The sequence below is a fragment of the Phoenix dactylifera genome, chromosome 6 (genome assembly GCF_051530095.1).
Source record: "Phoenix dactylifera cultivar Ajwa chromosome 6, Ajwa_hap1_PhDact_Kaust_v1.1, whole genome shotgun sequence".
Lineage (NCBI taxonomy): Eukaryota > Viridiplantae > Streptophyta > Magnoliopsida > Arecales > Arecaceae > Phoenix > Phoenix dactylifera.
In genome coordinates, this window is record NC_143195.1 from 3834555 (window position 1) to 3853452 (window position 18898).

General features: G+C 38.2%; 2 protein-coding genes across 2 annotated transcripts; one reads left to right on the top strand and one right to left on the bottom strand.

Moving 5' to 3' along the window:
• The first annotated feature begins 430 nt into the window (after positions 1–430).
• Positions 431–14838, top strand: LTO1 (NAD(P)H dehydrogenase (quinone)s). The gene is made up of 7 exons (XM_008814833.5): positions 431–670; positions 757–1000; positions 3224–3480; positions 3568–3680; positions 8279–8426; positions 13899–14036; positions 14372–14838. Exons 1-7 carry the CDS (start codon positions 455–457, stop codon positions 14447–14449), a joined length of 1194 nt encoding a protein of 397 aa, XP_008813055.3. The 5' UTR covers positions 431–454; the 3' UTR covers positions 14450–14838.
• A 1608-nt stretch (positions 14839–16446) lies between these two features.
• LOC103723796 (uncharacterized) lies at positions 16447–18481 on the bottom strand. Its single transcript, XM_008814832.6, has 2 exons — positions 17040–18481; positions 16447–16955 (listed from the first exon to the last, which is right to left on the bottom strand). The coding sequence occupies exons 1-2, from the start codon at positions 18464–18466 to the stop codon at positions 16634–16636; spliced, it is 1749 nt and encodes a 582-aa protein (XP_008813054.5). The 5' UTR covers positions 18467–18481; the 3' UTR covers positions 16447–16633.
• Between the last annotated feature and the right edge of the window lie 417 nt (positions 18482–18898).

Consider the following 18898-nt stretch of genomic DNA (forward strand, 5'->3'; position numbering starts at 1 on the left):
ATGTTATTTTGTTATAATAAATAGTCATTATTTGTGTCATTCTATTGGATTTCGAATTATTGTGTATATCACAGTTATTGCTTGTTTTTGTTGATGTCTATGATGAAAACATTGAAAAGTGAGAGTAGTTCGTACTTTAGGTTCGGATTGTACCTTAACTTTTTTTGCAATGCCTTGGATCACATCATGCACAAATTTCAAAGCATGCTAATTTTTTTAATCTATCTGCACATATCTTAAAGTAGGTATTGAGCGATCCAACGGAAGTTGTGAAAATAACCATTCTTTTGTCCGACAGATACAGCCCGAACCCGCTGTCCGAAAGAAGGATTCACCTTCCTTCGCGTGAATCACCGTTGGATCTCGCAATGGTCACTTCGAGAGCCGTACAAGCCGATGGATGAGAGGAGACGGGGTCCTTTGCGAGCTGTGCGGGGCGAGATCCAACGGTCGAATGACGAAAGAACATAAATCTATCTTTCCTCGCCGAGCTGCTGAAGCGGTTCGTGTATTGAGTTGCGGAGAGGAGGTTGGTGAAATCAGAGAGCAAGCAGCTAGCGGGAGCTCGTTGGTCTCATCGATGGCGAGCATCTCGGCCGCCCTCGCCATCTCGCAACCTCCAATCCTCTCCTTTGCCCGCACTTCTCTCACCTCCACACCACCATTCAAGGTCTCTCTCTCGCTCGGTCTCTGTGTGTGTGTGTTCGAAGGTGTGTTTGTTTTGCTTCCTTCTATTTATACGGTGATGGTTTGCAGAGGACATTGGGATTTCCACTCAAGTGCTGGGCGCGGCATTCTCCTGAGGTGGATGAGGAGACGTCAAAGAAGACTTCCCTTTGGGGCATTTCTACATCCACTTGGCGCGCGGGTCTTGGAACGCTTGGGTTCCTTGAGACCGGGTATCTTACCTACTTGAAACTCACAGATTCTGAAGCCTTCTGCCCTGTCGGAGGCGGCAGCTGCAGCGACGTCCTTAACAGCGACTACTCCTCTGTCTTCGGTACTTCTTAGGGAAACTGTTCCTCTTATATTCCGTTTCTCCTAACTTGCCAAGTAATGGTGTTGTGCATATACTGTAATTCTTAAAGATGCTGATTCTTGGAATCTTGTTGCATGCATTCTTCTTCTAAAAGAAGGATCTTGATTTTAGTGAAGAGATATTGTACTCCTAATGATCCATCTAAAAGAATCTAGCACCTTTTTGTAAACTGAGATACCAGAGGTCTAAAAAATTTTGTTTTTGGCTGGATTTGAGGCGTTGGGGCAATGTGTTAGACTTTAGTTTTAGTAATTGAGTTAAAAAGTCAAACTATATTCAAACAACATCAATTGAAACAAGGAAAGCTAAAAATAAAGAAAGTAAAAAAAAATGGACATTCTTTTAAAGTATAAGAATGTATTGTTTAGATCCTATGTACCATTTCTATGGTTGCTGTGAAAACAAATCAGAAATAATTTTGTTCGATTGTTCAATTGTTCAAAAAGTCATGTTTAGAATATGATATAGCATTTTACTGATTCATGGAAATCTAGCATATGGTAATAGAAAAACATATGAAATTTAGGCTTTAGGATAGCCCAATAGCACCCTCCCCCAAAAAAATAAAAGAAAAAAGGAAAAAAGAAGGGGAAAAAATCCTCTAAATTTCTCTGGACTGTACCATATGCTTCCAAACCTCCCTGCAAATTTCAAAACCTTAAGTTCAGTATAGAGAAAATACTTTGTGGCATCCAAAGCTATAAAGAATTCACAAGAAATTAGCATAAAATGCTCTACATGCTATAGTGTTAACATCATAAGTTAATACTAGCAAAAACTTAAATTTTCAAGAAACATTGACCCACGATCAGGAGGAGTTACAGGATAGGAGAAGGCTGAAGGAGAGGTGACTATGGTAGTTCGATGGGGGCCATGTCTTCAAAGCAAATAGGTGAGGGCCTGTAGGGAAGTGTGCGGTGTTTTTTGGATATGAAACTTTTTAGACCATTCCAAGTACTTTATCTTTACCTCTTCCTATACCTAAACAACCCTTATGCCATTCCTACCATTATCCCCTTTCTTGTAACATACTACCTCAAGCGCAATGGCTAAGAACGGCATCACCCATTCCAAGCAAAAAATGACTGAAAAACCGGCCACTGCCCTTAGTTTGAGCATCCCATCTTCCATTCTCAAGCAGGAGCTTTGATCTTGGAGGAACTTCTCGTGATTACAAGTAGTGAGACCAAGCTTGGAAGATGTGAGATTATTGTGAAAACTATGACCACCATGTGAGATGGCATTATCTTATAGGGCACCAACAATGGTATCTATGGGATTTGGGAAGATAAGGAAGGTATTTTAGGCTAGTGGGGAGAAGCATGGGGAGATGTATTAGAAAGATGTAGAAGCAACTCCGCTGAATGATAAATAACCATTATTTAGGTCAAAGCAAACAACAACCAATAATTTGTGAGATTTTATAAGTTGTAGCTAAGGTAAGGTGATAAGGCATTAAGGGTAAAGATATGTGTATTATGATCAACTTGACCACCTAGTTAATAACAAGACCATCCCAAAGCCCGAGCCTTGCTTGGGCTACCCAGGCCATTCCTGGCTGCTCAGACACCTGCTAGGCAGCTTAGCTGCACACAAGGTTGCCGAGATGGAAGGGCCCTAGGCTAGGGTGTTGGAGCTCCTCCTAAACCTAGGTTCTATAGGTCTCCTATGTCTGAAACATTGTTGCCCGGTACTAGAATAGCAGCCATTCTCAATTTGGACCATGGGCTTTTGTGTAGCAATGCAAGGGGTATCTCTTATTTGTAAAGGTTCTGATGCTTTCCAATCTACGCATATTTTCTATATACCTTTTCAATGATAATCAATGTCATATTTTCTTACCAGATGATTGCTCTTTAGGGTCCTATTCCTTGTCCAGGTTCTAGTACACTCCTTTTGATTTTTCCTTATGTCTCTGCATGGATCAAAGCAGAACTACAATGGACTCTTGTATGAACTGACCTAGTTTCTAGGACTAATCCGAGGAGCAAAAAAGCTAGATGACCTTATATATGGTCCCACCTCCTCTGAAGCAAAATCTGGTTTTTCCCCTCTTTCTGTCTTTTAAGTTGAATAGTTATTTTCTTTTTCATCTGATCTAGACATTCCATAATGTCTTGCTACTTACATTGCAGGTGGCATGTTTGAAAGAGGATTCATGATTGCTCATTTTGCATTTGCCAGGTGTTCCTCTTCCGCTGGTTGGCATGCTTGCATATGGATTGGTTGCATTGCTTTCTCTGCAGCAGACTGGGAAGCATTTGCTCAATGAACTTGGTGAAACTGATATACGCTTGATTTTACTTGGGACGACTACCTCGATGGCAACAGCAAGTGCTTATTTTCTGTATCTTCTAAGCACAACATTTGCTGGAACATCTTGTTCATACTGTCTGATCTCAGCTATTCTGTCTTTCATCTTATTTTTCATTACTGTCAAGGTGGGACAAGCAAGTTTCTTCAAGCAGAAGATTTACCCTTAGAAATTATCGGAAGATAGTTTATTTCAACTTCTCTCTCTTTGGTAGGACTTTGATCTGGAAGAAATCCAAAAGGTGGTGGGTTTACAGTTGGTTATTGCCGGCATAGTTGTTACCATTTTAACAAATTCATATACAACAGCTACTCAACAGTTTTCTGGGTGAGTGTTTCTTGCTCACATGGTCATAAATATATTTCTTATAAGATGTTCTTGTTTATGCTAGTAGTGCCATCAAGTCATGACATAGTTATTGATGTTTTACAGGACCACTTAGGAAGTTTTTTGTTGCCTACTATATTTCAATTTGAGTCTCCTCCTTTCTTACATAGTAGAGTCCCTTGTGCATAAAAATTGAGGATAGATTGTTTACGCTACATTTATAGGCTTCACTGAAAAAAACTGGTTCTGGGCATCTATTAGTTCAAAAGTGTTTCTATCTAAGGTGTCACTAAGCTGATATATAGTGATGCTTTTAGGTAGTTAGGCCATGATATATATATTTTGCACCTGTTAGTGGAGTGTAACATCTGCTTAGAAACTTCCATAGCATCAGATTGTCTTCGTTGCTTTGTCCGGTTAAGCGCCATACCATTGTCTATAAAATTGATTAGGGTTTGGCTAGATTATGCAACAGAAATCCCCTTAAGGTTGAAAATGTCACATGCTGGTGACTCACTCCATTGTGGTACTATGCCCGTATTTTGCACACAATGGGCATGGCCAGTGGTGCTGGCTCCCAAGGGCATGGGGAGATGCACATATTTTGGGACCTTTTTTCTTTGAAAAACAGAACTGTTCTTAACTTCTTTTCCAAGGCTGTTAGGTGTTATTTTATGCAAAAGCAAGGATTAAAATCAAGAAATAATATCCTACAATCTAGAATCAAGACATATATGCTTGCCGATTGTTATACAATGTATATTTATTTAAGGTAATATGGCATAGTATTACTCCATACCAGGGCATTTGCACCAAAAATCAGACACTGGATGATTAGAATACACAACATTTATTGCTAAAACACCTCATATAATAAATCTAATGAACAACTTATGTAAGTCATGCTAGAATATTAATGCGTTCTGTTATTTTCATATGAATTTTGTCCAAGGTTATCAAATTGCCTAGGCAAGGCCGTGTACCCCAATATGGCCTAGGTGGGTGCCCAGGAAGCTTCCTAGGGATGAAAGCCCTCCGAGCTTTTATTATGCATACATTTAAACATATGCATAAATAAGCACGTGTCTATATCACATATACTCTTGGTTCACCATACATCATATCACGAAAACTGATTTTCACACTTAAAAAATTTCGAAGATCAAAATCCACCAGAAGAAGGAGAGCAGCAACAGCATTGCTGCCACTATAGCAGCTAGCAAGCTACACGATATATCCAGGTAGTCAGCCCCTAGCAAGAAGCAAAAGGAACAGGAGGAAGAGGAAGGCAAGATGTAGCAGCCAACAGGTTGCAAGGCGACACCAACAACCAACCATCAAATGGAGGAGGCAAGCAGAACAGAAAAAAAATTCCAAAGTAAGGCCAGATGAAGAAGAGGTAGTAGAGGAATAGAAAGATGAATAAAAAATAAGAGGAAGAAAAAGAGAAGATGACATTGGTCTGAAGAAGAAGAAAGAAAGAAGAGATGTTCAGCTCACTAGCTACTACTAGGTTGGCCATAGTCTTTGATTCCCTTCTACATGTCTGACATGGGGCTTGGAGAGGGAAAGAAAATGTGAAAAGAAACCCTTAGAGAAATTGGGTTTAATTGGACTTAGTCTCAGCAGCTTGGCCAAATTAAGCACCTAGGTGGCTGCCTATGCACCTAGGTAGCCGCTTTTAACAACACTAACTTTGTTTTAACTTTGACATCTTGTTTTAATTGCAATCTAAGATGCAGAACTTAACAATTAAACTATATTTTCACTCATATCAAACCAAGTTGTGATCTACATTATAGTTAATAACATAAGCTGCTTCTCTATTCATTGATATGTTGGTGGGCTAAAACCAAATTTTGTAAGGCTACTTATGTGACTGCTATTGCATCCTCTAATTAGTTTAGCTGACTTTCCCAAAAGAGAAAAAAATCATAGTATTTCATTTAATTACTATCAAAATGAGTTCAATTTGGTTAGGGATTTCTTTAGCTTTTTATGGTATCAATATAGCTGCAAATATCTCTTTGTATATGGGATATGCAGATGGAACATGCATAAAACAATTTTTCTATTAGTGAAGATATCTTCTCTCCTTTAAATCCCTCCAAGGCATCCAAAAATAATTAAAGCTCAAAGCATCTAAGCTATTTCCTATTCTTTCATGCTTGTCTGTGCCAACTGCATTCAGCAATTTGATATATCAAAACATTTGTAATTAACTGTTGCCAGAAGCAATAAGCATATTAACTATACAGGCTGTTAGAAACCATGTTTGTTCAAGCAAAATAATCCCATTTCATCACAGTCCTGGCTAATGTGGTGATTATGCAATCTAAGGATATAATTTAAGTATAAGGTAAGGTTCGCCGTTTCGGTACCGGACTCTGTACCGGTGCCACATTAGCACAGTGTCGGTACGGTATGGTACAGAGTTTTTTTGGCATATCAAATGTCGGAATGCTACTCGTATTGGGTGCCGGTATTGAATCGGTATGATATGGTACGCCCTGTACCGCCCAGTTCGGGCCGGTACGGCATACCTTGGTATAAGGTAATGTCTAAGAGCTTATTGGATATAATTGTGTAAAGTAATGTATAATACACATTTTCAGTATCAGAAATTTCCACTACCTTTTATCCCCACTACCAGTCGCAATAAATTAGTTTCCCCAGCCATTAATGAGCTCAAAAATCTCTCTAAATGTAAGTAGAGAAAAAATCTAGTGATCTAGCTATTGGGTCATTGGTATCTACCACATTCAAATTTCTGCTAATCGAAAGAGTTTCCCATTTTAATCTGTCATTGGGCCACCTGAATCTAACAGCCAGAGTTTCCTACCTTTTCCACTTTCAGCTAACGGTGTTAATCATATGGCCAAACTAAATTCTAATTCTACATGAGAGATGTGGTTTCCAATATGAAAAAAAGGTTAGGATATACTATTCCAGTTACTCTTATCATCAAATTCCACATTTAAAATATTTCCGAGGAAAGTTATTCAAGATATACATTACTTGCAACATGGAAGAGCCAAAAAAAAGTGATATCACAACTTTACAGCTGCATAGCATGCAATGTTTTGAAATGTGGTTTAGCGGCTCCATATGCACCCACATATGTGGATGCACTGTGTTGCCTATATGGAGTTAGTATATGCAGACATGCGACATATGGATTGAAAAAGCAGTTCATTTAGCATTAGAAGCCGCATATGTGGCCCACTTGGCATTGTCCAGTTCAATATGTGAGCCCTCTTAGCATTTTGGAACCACATATTTGGCCTGCCCTTATGTGGGCCTGCACAGATGAAGCAACTCCAAGTTGATAGTTAGGTTTCATGTGGGTTTTAGGTGAGTCTGATACAGGTATTACTAATGTTGAATGTTGACTATGTTATAGTTGTTGCTATTAGGTACAAATACTAAGTAATAATCACTAGGTGTTAGTTTCTTTATTTTCCTTTTTTTAAGCTATATGGTGTTAATTTGTCACCATCATAGTTCGAACCAAGGTTGGCAGAACCGGTTTCGAGCACTATATCGGTTCCTCAGCGGCATGAGTCAGTATGGGCCGTGTCGGGCTAGTATCGACAGAGGAGAGGGCACGCAGACCGTGGGAGAGAAAAAAAGAGGGAGAGAGGAAGGGGAGGGCGGGAGGTCGGGGGATGCCGACGGAGGCTGCGAGAGGCGAGGCCGCAGTCGGACCCTTGTTTCGTTCGAAATAGGAGAACCGACCGCGGCCTCGCCTCTCGCGGCCTCCGCTGGCCTCCGTCAGCCTCTTGGCCTCTCCCTCTTCCTCCCTCCACCGCTCGCTCTCTCTTTCCTTCTCGTTCTCCAGCTCTGGCAACGGGTTTCGTTTTCGTTGCTGGAATTGTACTGGTGAGCAGCCGTTACGGCTCGGAATGGCCGGAACTGCACAGTTCGGAACAGTTCCACCGACCTTGGTTCGAACTTTTGACCTCCCTGAATGACAAAACTTCATTATTGTTCCTATTATTGTATTTAATATATTATATTTACTTTTAAAAATATTAAAAATAGTAACCATATATGAACCCTTATATATGGCCGCATAATGCATGATCCGCCATATGCACTATATAGTCCCTTGACCACCCACATACGACAGCCACCTTTTAAAACGTTGATGGCATGAAAAGAAAGTGTTTACCCTCTCAACGTTCATGCACTTCACAAATGATAGAAATAGAACTAAACCATCTTTCCTTGTTTTATTTTATAGAGCATTTTGCATGTATTTCATTTTCAATGGGAACATTGAGCATTGACCATATCATTTTGTATGTCTTCATGAGGTAGGCAAGAATTTAATCTACCTTGCAGTTATTTGTGATATCCTCATATAGTCCTACTATTCTTTGCTACATGACTTACATAGAATCTTGACACTATAGAGGCAATTTATGCTTGTTTTATATGTGTATACACAAAACAATTGTTGATGTTAATGATAATTGTTACAATGATTGCTTGCTTTGTTATGTTATATGTCATTTTCTGTTACATTTTGTTGCTTTTTTCTTTTTTCTATGAGAAAATATTTGATTTGCTTGTGCTCTTTCTAATTTATACAGCTCAAATGACATTACTCTTGAACCATATGAAACTAAGATAACAAACAGATCAAGTCCATTTGCTCTATCTCTTGCAAAACACCTGCACTCCATAGGTGCTAAGATGTATGGAGCTTTCTGGTGCTCTCACTGTAATGAACAGAAGCAGGTATGATCTTCTACAAGCTCTTTATATCTGTCAAAAAACTGATTGTAGATGTAAGAATTGAGTAATTAGAAACTGTTAGATTGGGCTTTGCTCTATTTGAAACTTAATATTCAGATGTAATAAGATGAATCATTAATCAGTTTTTGTGAATTTATTTTTCTGAGCACTTTGGTTATCTTTCCCCTATTGTTTTCTGGCTAAGGTATCCTTTCCAGTGAAAATGAGTGAATTGACTATTAGCTGATATATGGTTCCTAAATATTTTAAAGTTTCCATTATTTTTTTGATTGGTGACTTGGGTAATTATATGTTTGAGGCCATAGTTATATCCTTTTAATTATAATCAGTATTAATAATTACTGGCATGCAAGGTTAAGCAGCATATGTGAAATCTAAGAACAGGTATCAGATATACAGTGTACCTGTATTAGTTTGGTAATTAGTGACCGGATTGAGAGTTAATTGAAACATATAAATGTTCAGACGATATGATACCTATAAATTCTGTAATATACCCTTTGCTTCATATGCTATATATGCTAAAAGATGTTGCAGTAAGTTGGGTATGTGATACAGTGTTTAAATCCAAAAACAGTAACCCTTTGACGACAAGCTTTTTTGTGAAAGTTACAACTTACAAGGTCATTCTTCTAACCAATTTTGATTACATTCCCTCTTTAAAGCTGACAAAAACTTACATAAAGGTGAAAGTGATGTTGCTTGTTCTGTAGTGCTTAAGACATCCCTTAAGTTTGAAGGATTTTGGCCTTTAGGGAAAAATCATTTATTTGTATGTATCTTTGTGCACAAGAATATCAAGCACATTTGATCATGGAGATGGGTGCAAACCTGTTACTATGCCACCAGTCTTAGAGTGATATACGTGTATTAGTTGTTGGAGAGGAGAGTTGGGAGATTGGAGTGACTTGACTTCTAGCAACAAACTTAAAATCACATAATGGACTTATTATGATGTTGATAGAGCAAGATGTAGCTCTAATATGAATGATTTAGTGAAGGACTCATAAAGCTAACCCAAATAATGGGGGTGGGGCTTGATGTAGTTGGTCTCATAGTAACATTGATAGGGCATTTAAGATCTAAAAATAGTCCGCACCAAAAAGAAATCTAAAACTAATGAGAGGACCTCAGGACAGTGGAGAGATAAGGTTGTCATTTCAGGTTGATTGTGCTATTGGGGGAGAGAGAAACAATAGCTAAATCCATGGGAGATGCATGAATGTTGGTGTGTGTTGTAGAATTTACTTTCAATTAAACTAAAAAATTCTCAAATTAGGGGTTCTCCTATGTTTATTTCATTGAATCATATAATTGATTTTATGATTCTAGATGTTGGCATCAGGGATCTCATGATTTGACATATGTATTACATACCATGTCAATGGTGAAAGTCACTTGGTGTTTACATGGAGTTATTATAGTGCCCATGTTAAAAACTTACTATTTATTCGACTACATATTGTCTTTGATAATTCTTTGAAGTTATTCTTATCCTTAGAAACTAAGGATATTATTATCCCTGCTAGCAGTATGAAGAAAAGCTACATTACATAGATGCCTGAGGCTGTCTTTTTCACCACTGAAAATGGATGCTTACCACACCATAATAAAGAGTGCTCTCTGAGGATCATCTCGATCAAATTTATAATTTGTTGCCAATAAATTTCTTCTTCTTCTTCTTTTTTCCTTGATAGAAGAAGTGGGCATAGCCCCTGTACAAAAAGAAGAAAGAAAGGAAGAAAAAGTAAACTAATGAACAAAACAAACACCACAACTATCAGCTGACAGAAGTAAAGAAAGAGGGGGTGAAAAATTATTGAACCAACAATAGAAACTGCCACGACTTTGCCGGTGCATTTCCGACAATTATTATATAGCTTAAAAGTACATATTATCTCACATTTTGGTTGAGAAATGGTCCTACAATGCTTCCACTTAGGGTATGTTTCTAAGAATCAGAAGCATCGAAGCTTAAGTTCTAAGAATTTGTGTTCTATGAACTTGAGTTTTGTTTTGTTTAGTTTTCTTCGCGAGGAAGTCTATGCATATGAAGTGCAACTGGCATTAAAATTGTCATTAATTCTCACTAATAATAATTACAAGTTGAATACTGCTTACATAGCCCATTCATAAGGAGGAGCAAGTGGAACTGCATTAAAGAAACATGAATGCCTTACTCATCCACAGAGAACCTGAATTCAGAGCCCCCTATGCCAAAATCAAGCTCAGAATTTTTGTGGAAATGAGAATTGGACTCTAAACAATCTCCCAGAATTGTGCAAATCAATTAATTTCATTTTGGGCCCCACATTGAAACAAACAAACTTAGAGCCTTTGATTCGTTGCTGTTTTGAGTAAGCTTCTCAAAATCAGTCCCCACTTTCAAATTTGTTTGTTACTGTTTCCACTCATCCTCCACATCTTTTGGTGTACTACCACTTGCCATTCACATTAAGCTCCACTCTGGAGTTTATACTTGTTCACTCCCGTGCAAACTGCAACATGTTAGAACTTAAGAAATATGATAAATATTTAGGGAATAATGTTAAGTGAGCCCCTACAATGCTGTTGATTGAAATCTATAAGCTAATTAGGAAAAAAATAATCAAATAAAAAAATAAATGGTGCTCATTAGTGACAATAATCAAATTAAATGTGAAACCAGATCATATATGTAACTTCAGATTTTTGTTAAAATAACATTAAAGACCATATAAGATATCTGAAAGATCAAAATGCCATCCTTATAATTCTGACTTGTTAGTTTTGAAAAATAAAAAGCATACTACATATTAACATCAAAACAGATAAAGAAAACTCTGCAGTGTTTGTCTGTAACTATATATTTGATACCTGATATACAGTCTGATTCCATGTCCTATATGCGGCTTTGTATTTAAATCAAATCAGATGCCGAAACCTAGCAATGCTCATTCGTACCTATGTAATTCATTAAATTTGAAAATAGATTGTATATGCAAACTATAATTTTCTAAAATCAATGTCATTGTTTGTATTATATATGATTAAGAGCTAACATGTTTGCTCCTATCCAGACGCATACATGCACATACACAAATATAGGTGCGTATGTGCGTGTCTATATACATATATACATAGGTACACACACGAGTCACAGACAGACACAGACACATACACACACAAACACACACACACAGAGAGAGAGAGAGAGAGAGAGAGAGAGAGAGAGAGAGAGAGAGTGAATAAAGATCAAACCATATATGTGTATATATATATGTATATTTATATATGTATGTGTGCGTATATATATTTGAAAATTACTTGCCTACATATTAAGTCATCCCAAATGCATGTTTTAAATAGCATGATGCAATATTTTGATTTGATTTATGAATTAAGAAACTAAAACAGTTGGAATTTGGGTTCTGTAAATTTTAAATTTCTAGGTAAATAATCAATAGTTTGGGTTCTCATTTTATATAGCATAATTTAGCACACTAGATCTATTTTTCATTTTGGAATTATTTGATGCAAAGGCAAGGGGTCTACGAAACATGATTTTTGGATTATAAGCAAATTAGACCTAGTAGATCTTACCCAATAGTTTAGATCTTATTTTGGATCCCCCATCTTCAAATTTTAACCTGACAGATTTTTGTCTCAAATCTGGTCGATATTGCTGGACTTCACATACCAGATGGTGAGAGGAGATTTTATACATTTTGCTGGAATTAAATATGGGGTTTGCAAAATGAAAATATAAATACTAGATATGATCTGTATGGTCTAAAATGCCTATATACAAAAGATTTTATGTTTTGGAGGCCCGTGGATTATGCAACAAGTCTTCCCAAAATGACTTAATGTATAGGCAATGGGTCTCGAAAACCTATAATTTTTTTGTCTATAAGCACTTTAAACTTTCCAGACATATGTGATTTTTATTTTTGAATTTGGTAGTGGGTTGAAATCCTCTCCTTTACCTTCTATATGTTTCATGCCACATATTTTCTTAGTTAACATTTGATGATGGAGTTGCTATCAGAGTTTGTCATACATGCATGTACACACATATGTAGAGACACAGTTCATTTTTGGCATTACCAAACCTGCCTACTCATGCACACAAAGACACACCCACACTCCCACCAATGCCAGCAAGGATGCACACTTGAAACACATAAGTTAAAAAATTAAAATTTTTGGCAGACTTGACCATTCAAAATCAATAATAAGCTGTCTAAATTGGAGTCTATCGTGTTGATTATGATGTATACAATTAAAAATGTTTGGAAATCATATGTCCTGGTGGTCCATAACTTATGCATTAAATGGGTGCAAAAATGGATGTTCTTGATGATATGATGCGATGTTTTGCTATGGTGTAGGCATCAAAACCCATTAAATTTTGACGATCTGTTCTAAGATGCTGAAATCAGTTTGAGATTTAGGTACTCCATCATACATGTTAACACTCAAGCAAAACTAATATTCCACACTTTTGCACCCATTTGATGTATGGTTAGATATTTCCCGAACATTTATTTTCAATTTTTAGACATTTTTAGTAGTGTAGATCGTCATTGATGGTTTAGATCTCCATTCTAGGTGACCCATCATTTATTTGTAATCATTAAATCTTTTGTCAAAAATTTAAACATCTTAGTGCAAAGTCCATCTCACTCACTCTCTCTCTGTGTTTTTCTGCTTTTGAAAAAATTATCAAGATATTCATATTGTTATCATTGGCTGAATTATTATCCCAATTTTCCAATAACTAAGCTAATGAAAGATTTTCTAATGATTCACAATTCTCATGATTTATACAATTTTTTAATGAAACGTTTTAATTGTTACGGTATATTCATGATTTATATAATTCTCATTCGTGGTTGATAATGCTTTCTGTTGTTATTGGTGATAGTGCTTCTGTTGCTGCTGCTTTGTTGCTTATTATTGTTGCCCTTTCCATGCCTACCATTCTTTTGCAACATTTCTTGCTTATTGTTAAATGAATAAATATATAACTTTATCAGTGACTTTATCTATTTTCTTATGCTTTTCTATTTTGTCAGTACCTAAGTTCTTCCCACTTTTGGCAATTTATTTGTTATGTTGCAAATTCAAATTTTTTTGTCTCACTGAATTGATTTGGAGCATCAATAGTTTAGAGGTGAGATTTGATAAGGACAAGTTTGCTGTAGGAAACCAAGATACACCGAAAACATACATTGAAGAGGATAAACCTGCCCAAATCCAACCATATGTGAAAAAAAAAAAAGTAAGAAGGTCAATTAGAAGTCCAATGAGACCTTAAATAAATGGCCTATAATGAGAACAAGCACAACCAGTATAGATTCTGGAGTCTGAACATTCTTCACTATTCAAAAAATTCCTTGACCAATTTCTAATTGTTGCCTTTTTTTTTGTTTGTTTGTTTGTTTTTGTTTCCTTGTATTTTCAATGTAGATGTTTGGGCGCGAGGCTGCAAAAATATTGGACTATGTTGAGTGCTTCCCCAATGGAGCTGGGAAAGGAAGAAAAATGGCGAAGGAATGTAGCGTTGTTGGTATTGAAGGCTTCCCGACGTGGGTATTAAAAGACAAGGTACCTAGTTTGTTTGTTTCCCCCAAAATACTTGCATAGATGAGATTCATCTATTTCTATCCTTAGCAGTAGTTAACAATAACGTTATAGTGGTGGACCGCCAAAGTCCTTCAAGTTGTATATGTTCATATTTATAGTTTGTTAGCCAGTATAAGACAATGCATGTCCAGATTTTGTCGAATTGATTGATCAACCTTCCTTTCGACTGCTTCCTGAGACAATGATGTTAGGTTGTAAGCTCTCTGTGAGGTGACTTGATGACATGCATGGATGTTCATCAGTTTATAGTTTTCTTCTAAGCAAATCCCATCATTTCTTGTACCTTGTTGTTTTAGGTTTTAAGTGGGGAGCAGGAATTACCAGCTCTGGCAGAAGCATCTGGATTTATTCTTGAAGATTTTCATCCTTCTTAAGCCTTGAACCAAGCCATGGAGAAATATTCACGAGCAAAACAGTTGAGATCCACCTTAGGAAGCAAGCATGTGATTGTTTGTAGCCTTATTGCCTTCCGGGGCACGATTCAGCTCAAAGATATAAAAATTTTGGCTGGTTTTTGTTAATCCTCAGTAGATAATTGTTTATAAGAAAATCGAAGTACAAAGCTACAATAGCATTCCTTGATCCAAGGAGAATACTGTACTGTTCTTAGGCTGTGGAAGTTTGAAATTGCGCCTGTATAGAAAGAATTCAGTGTCTAATGATGTATGCCTGGCTAAATATTATTGAGAATGTAATCTGTAGCCTGAACAATAAGACATCAATGCTTTGCAGTCCCCATATCGCAAAGATGTGTTTTTTTTTCCTTTTTGGTACATGCAAAGATACATGGTTACATATGAAAGTGTATTCCATAACTACTGAATTGGAGTAGTAATTGAACCTGTTCGAATTCATCAGGTAATTGTGGGAGCACACTGTGTTACCCTATCTGCTATTTTTTTAAAGTGGAATCGGCTCATTAAAGAACACTTGGTCTTTGGATCCATTGTCTACTTTGCAGTCGGTAGGGCAACCTCATTTCGGAGTCACCTAGAACTGAATGCTTCGTAGACAGCAAGCATACGTATGTGGGTATACAAACTTTGAACATGAGCATATGCAACAAAATATATTAGCAGATTATGCTACTAATGGATCAATTTGTGCACATTTTACCTCATTACAAATGATAAAAAACCAATTGGTGTTGTATGGTGCATCATTTTTTTTTCTCCAGGTTCTTCTGAGAAGTGGTAGAGAGGGGAGCTTACTCTTGAATTCATTCAAGAACATAAGGAGACACCAGCAAACAGTTTACATTAGAAAACTATTCTCTCTCTCTGTCTCTCTTTGGTTGGATGAGATGCCCATAAAACACACAACTGAAGTGCAAATTTTTGTGCAAAATTTCCTTCTAAATATATTTATAGAAAGAGTTTTGACTAACACTTTGGCATATAATTGATTAATTAAAAAAAAAAGCAATCCAAATATCTAACAAACTGATCTGAATCTATAATGCAAGATTGCTGTTGTGGGACTCCTGGATGCTTGAACATACATATATACATACACATGATCCATCAAGGTCATTATATCATACAAACCCTATACCTAAAATAATTACAACAAAAGTTATGAACATGTGAGTTTCACATAACACCCAAGAAAACCTGTGAATGCTCCTTAACCTTCTTCCCATGATAGAACTTAATGTTTATTACAAAGATTTGTCTCTCCTTCATTACAAAGTTATGAACAATGTGAGTTCCATATAGCACCCCAAAAAAACCTTTGAATGCTCTCTAACCTTCTGCCCATGACCCAACTTCATGTTTATTACAAAGATTTTGCTCTCCTTTATATATAACTAGTGCCAGTGTTACCTGGATGCTTCAAAATCCAGTTTTCTTCAATGACACTCCTGGACGCTAGAACATAATAAACAAGATATATACATTCATACATACCCCTGTATCTGATTCTTTATTAATGCTATCCGGCTCTTGACATTTGGAACCTTATAACTCGTGCCATATGTCCAGGTAAGACAGACTAGCATAAATCTCATCCTTCTTTCCTATTTCAAAACCCTAGCCTCTTTAGCCTACTACATCAAATTTCCAACTCAAAAACTTCTTTCAGAAGTGCAGTTTTATGCTCAGTTGCATCTTGGTAATCTATAAAAATACACGACCCCACTCACCTATAAACTTATCTGAATAACAACTGCATGGAGGTGCAAAATGACACAGTGAAAAGAATGCCTACAGGCACAACTATTATAATTGATGAACTTTTATGTTGGATACATCTTTCACCAAAACAAACAATCAGGTTTCAGCAAAGTTTTCCCACTTTGTCACCATATTAATAGTATAAAACTGAAAAGGACAACAGAATTTAAGGATGAGATAATTTTATATGCAAGTAAGATCAATCCATTTAAATAGATTCAAATAATTTGTCAAATATTTCAATAGATTCAAATTACCCGTCAAATAAAGTTACCATGATGGATACAAAAAGATCTAAGTTTCTGGCTTCCTCCAAAGTACAAAATTCCTCCTCTGTTGATGCAGAAAAGATAGATAATACTAATTGTCTTCCAAAAGCAATCACTCTCTCAAGTTTTCTGCTTGAGTAACTTGAGTTTGTTCTGCATCAACATGCTCCTTATTTGTCTCCAGAAAATGGAAATCAGGGTAATTACGGCGGTTCAAGGAGTGAAGCCACAATGCTACAGCTCCTTCTTTGTGCTCCATAGATGCTATGTGAGAGTATATATACTTCATCTTAAACTCCTCAGCCTCTTCGGCATAAGCTTCCATGGACAACTCCTCATGCGAATCCTTCCATTTCTGGTTATAAGAAGTGAAAAGGCCTTCATCCAGGTACAATCCAACCTCAGGCGCAGTTGGCACGTTAATGTTTACTTCCCTGAACCAAAAAAAAAGCACATGCAGTCACCAAAAATTCAGAATACAAAGCAAAATAAGCAATGCAGCTGAGAAAAGTGCATACTTTCTTAAAGCTATATCCATCAATGACTCTGGTGCACAGTTCCTCATCAATGCGACAGCAAGGCCAATCATCTTGCGTATCTGATGAAGCATGAAGCTCTGGCCAACGACCTCACACCTGACAAACTCAATCCCCTCAATACTAACAATACGATCAGCATTGAAGGAAATGATATACCTCCGAGCAGAGGGGTCTTCGGCCTTAGTTCTTGTTGTGAAGTTATGGAAGTTGTGAGTTCCCACATAATGCTTTGATATTCTGTTAAATCTCTCCCTCTCCTCATCCCCATAAGAGAACCCACTTTTTCTCCCAGCCATTTGCTCTCCATTAGTATTATCATCAACTCCAGTTTCCACTCTCTTTTCTTGCATTGAAACAACTGTCTCCACAATGGGTTTCGCTTCAACTACAAAATCCACATTCCCTAATTTACTGCATTCTTCCACTTTAGAAACCCCAGAATCGACTACAGAATCTAGAATTGAATTAGCAGCAGATCCAACATCTTTCCCAGATTCAATTTCGCCATTTTTCGCTTCATCATTCTCACCTTCAACGTTCAAACTAGAAGCGCCACCATGCTCTCCACCCACTGTACTGCTGCCAAGCTCGGATTTTTCGACCTTATTTGATTCAAACTCGCCATTTCCAGCTTTGTTGCTACCTTCACTAATAAAACCAGCCGAAACCCTAGTTTCCGATTTCAGATTGGAGGCACTGTCGTCCTCCCCACCCACTCCACCACTGCCAAGATCATTCCTTTCTTCACCACCCGAAGTCCTCGGCTCTCGACCCATGAGACCGGGGACCTTCCGGCCGCGTTCGGAGCATTCGAGGCATCGGTCGAGCTCGTTCCCGGACCCCAAGCTCGCCATCACGGCCTCCCGATCGGGGTGGGCGCTGGGGTCGAGGGCGAAGACAGGGAGGAGGTAGACGTACCGGCGGCGATCGCAGAACTTCTTGGCGTTGAAGGAGTTGGTGACGCGCTTGAATCCAAAGATCCGGATTTGGTCGGGAAGGTGGGAGTTGAGCCGGGCGACAAGACCCGGGGGGTCGACGTAGAAGCGGCCGGAGACAACCTGGGCAGCGGCAGAGACGCCCTTGTCGGTGCGGGCGGCGCGGGCCCAGTCGTAGCGGCGGGGAAGGCCGCGGTCGGCGTCGGGGACGGCGCCAGCGAGGAAGAGGGCCTCCTCGAGGTCGCCCTCGATGGTGCGGGCGCCGGGGTTCTTCTGCATGCCCTGGTAGCCGGCGCCGCAGTAGCCAAGGAAAATGGCAACCTTTCGGCGTTTGTAGCGCCGACGGGGCGCGGCGGCGGGGTCGGCGGCGGCGGCGGCGGCGGGGCCTTCATCGGCGTCGGAGGCGGTGGCGGAGGAGGAGGACATCTTGAGCTTTTTGGGGGAGGGAGGGGAGGAAGGAGGGGAGGCCATAAGAGAAGGTAAAGGGTTTTGGTCTTTTCGGGGATTGTTTATTAAACCCTAGAATTCGCGAAGAGCGGGGCGAACCCGAAACCGATCCGAAACATTAAATTTATGGGGCGAACCCGAAACCGCTCCGAAACATAAAATTTAGGTACCATACATACATACATACATACATACATACATACATATATGAAGAAAAGAAAAATCTAGGAATGAAAGAACATCCTAATGCTGGAAATTTGCTTCTAAATGCTTGTTCAATTGGTCTAAACCATGTGTGAGTCGTAAACCAAAAAAAAAAAAAGGAATGAGAAGGTTAACCAAAAATAATTGAAAAGGAGCACTTAGAATAATTATATTAGAATCACTTTCCATTTGGCTGCTCGGATTAATTAATGCTAAATGATTTTCTTCTAACCCTTCATTTGTTTAAATTGA

Excerpts from the sequence above, each read along its gene's own strand:
- LTO1 (XM_008814833.5), top strand. The coding sequence starts at position 455 with ATGACGAAAGAACATAAATCTATCTTTCCTCGCCGAGCTGCTGAAGCG. Across the intron at positions 671-756 it reads CCTCCACACCACCATTCAAG|AGGACATTGGGATTTCCACT; the intron begins GTCTCTCTCTCG and ends GATGGTTTGCAG. Across the intron at positions 1,001-3,223 it reads CGACTACTCCTCTGTCTTCG|GTGTTCCTCTTCCGCTGGTT; the intron begins GTACTTCTTAGG and ends TGCATTTGCCAG.
- LOC103723796 (XM_008814832.6), bottom strand. The coding sequence starts at position 18,466 with ATGGCCTCCCCTCCTTCCTCCCCTCCCTCCCCCAAAAAGCTCAAGATG. Across the intron at positions 16,956-17,039 it reads ATGGATATAGCTTTAAGAAA|GGAAGTAAACATTAACGTGC; the intron begins GTATGCACTTTT and ends TTTTTGGTTCAG.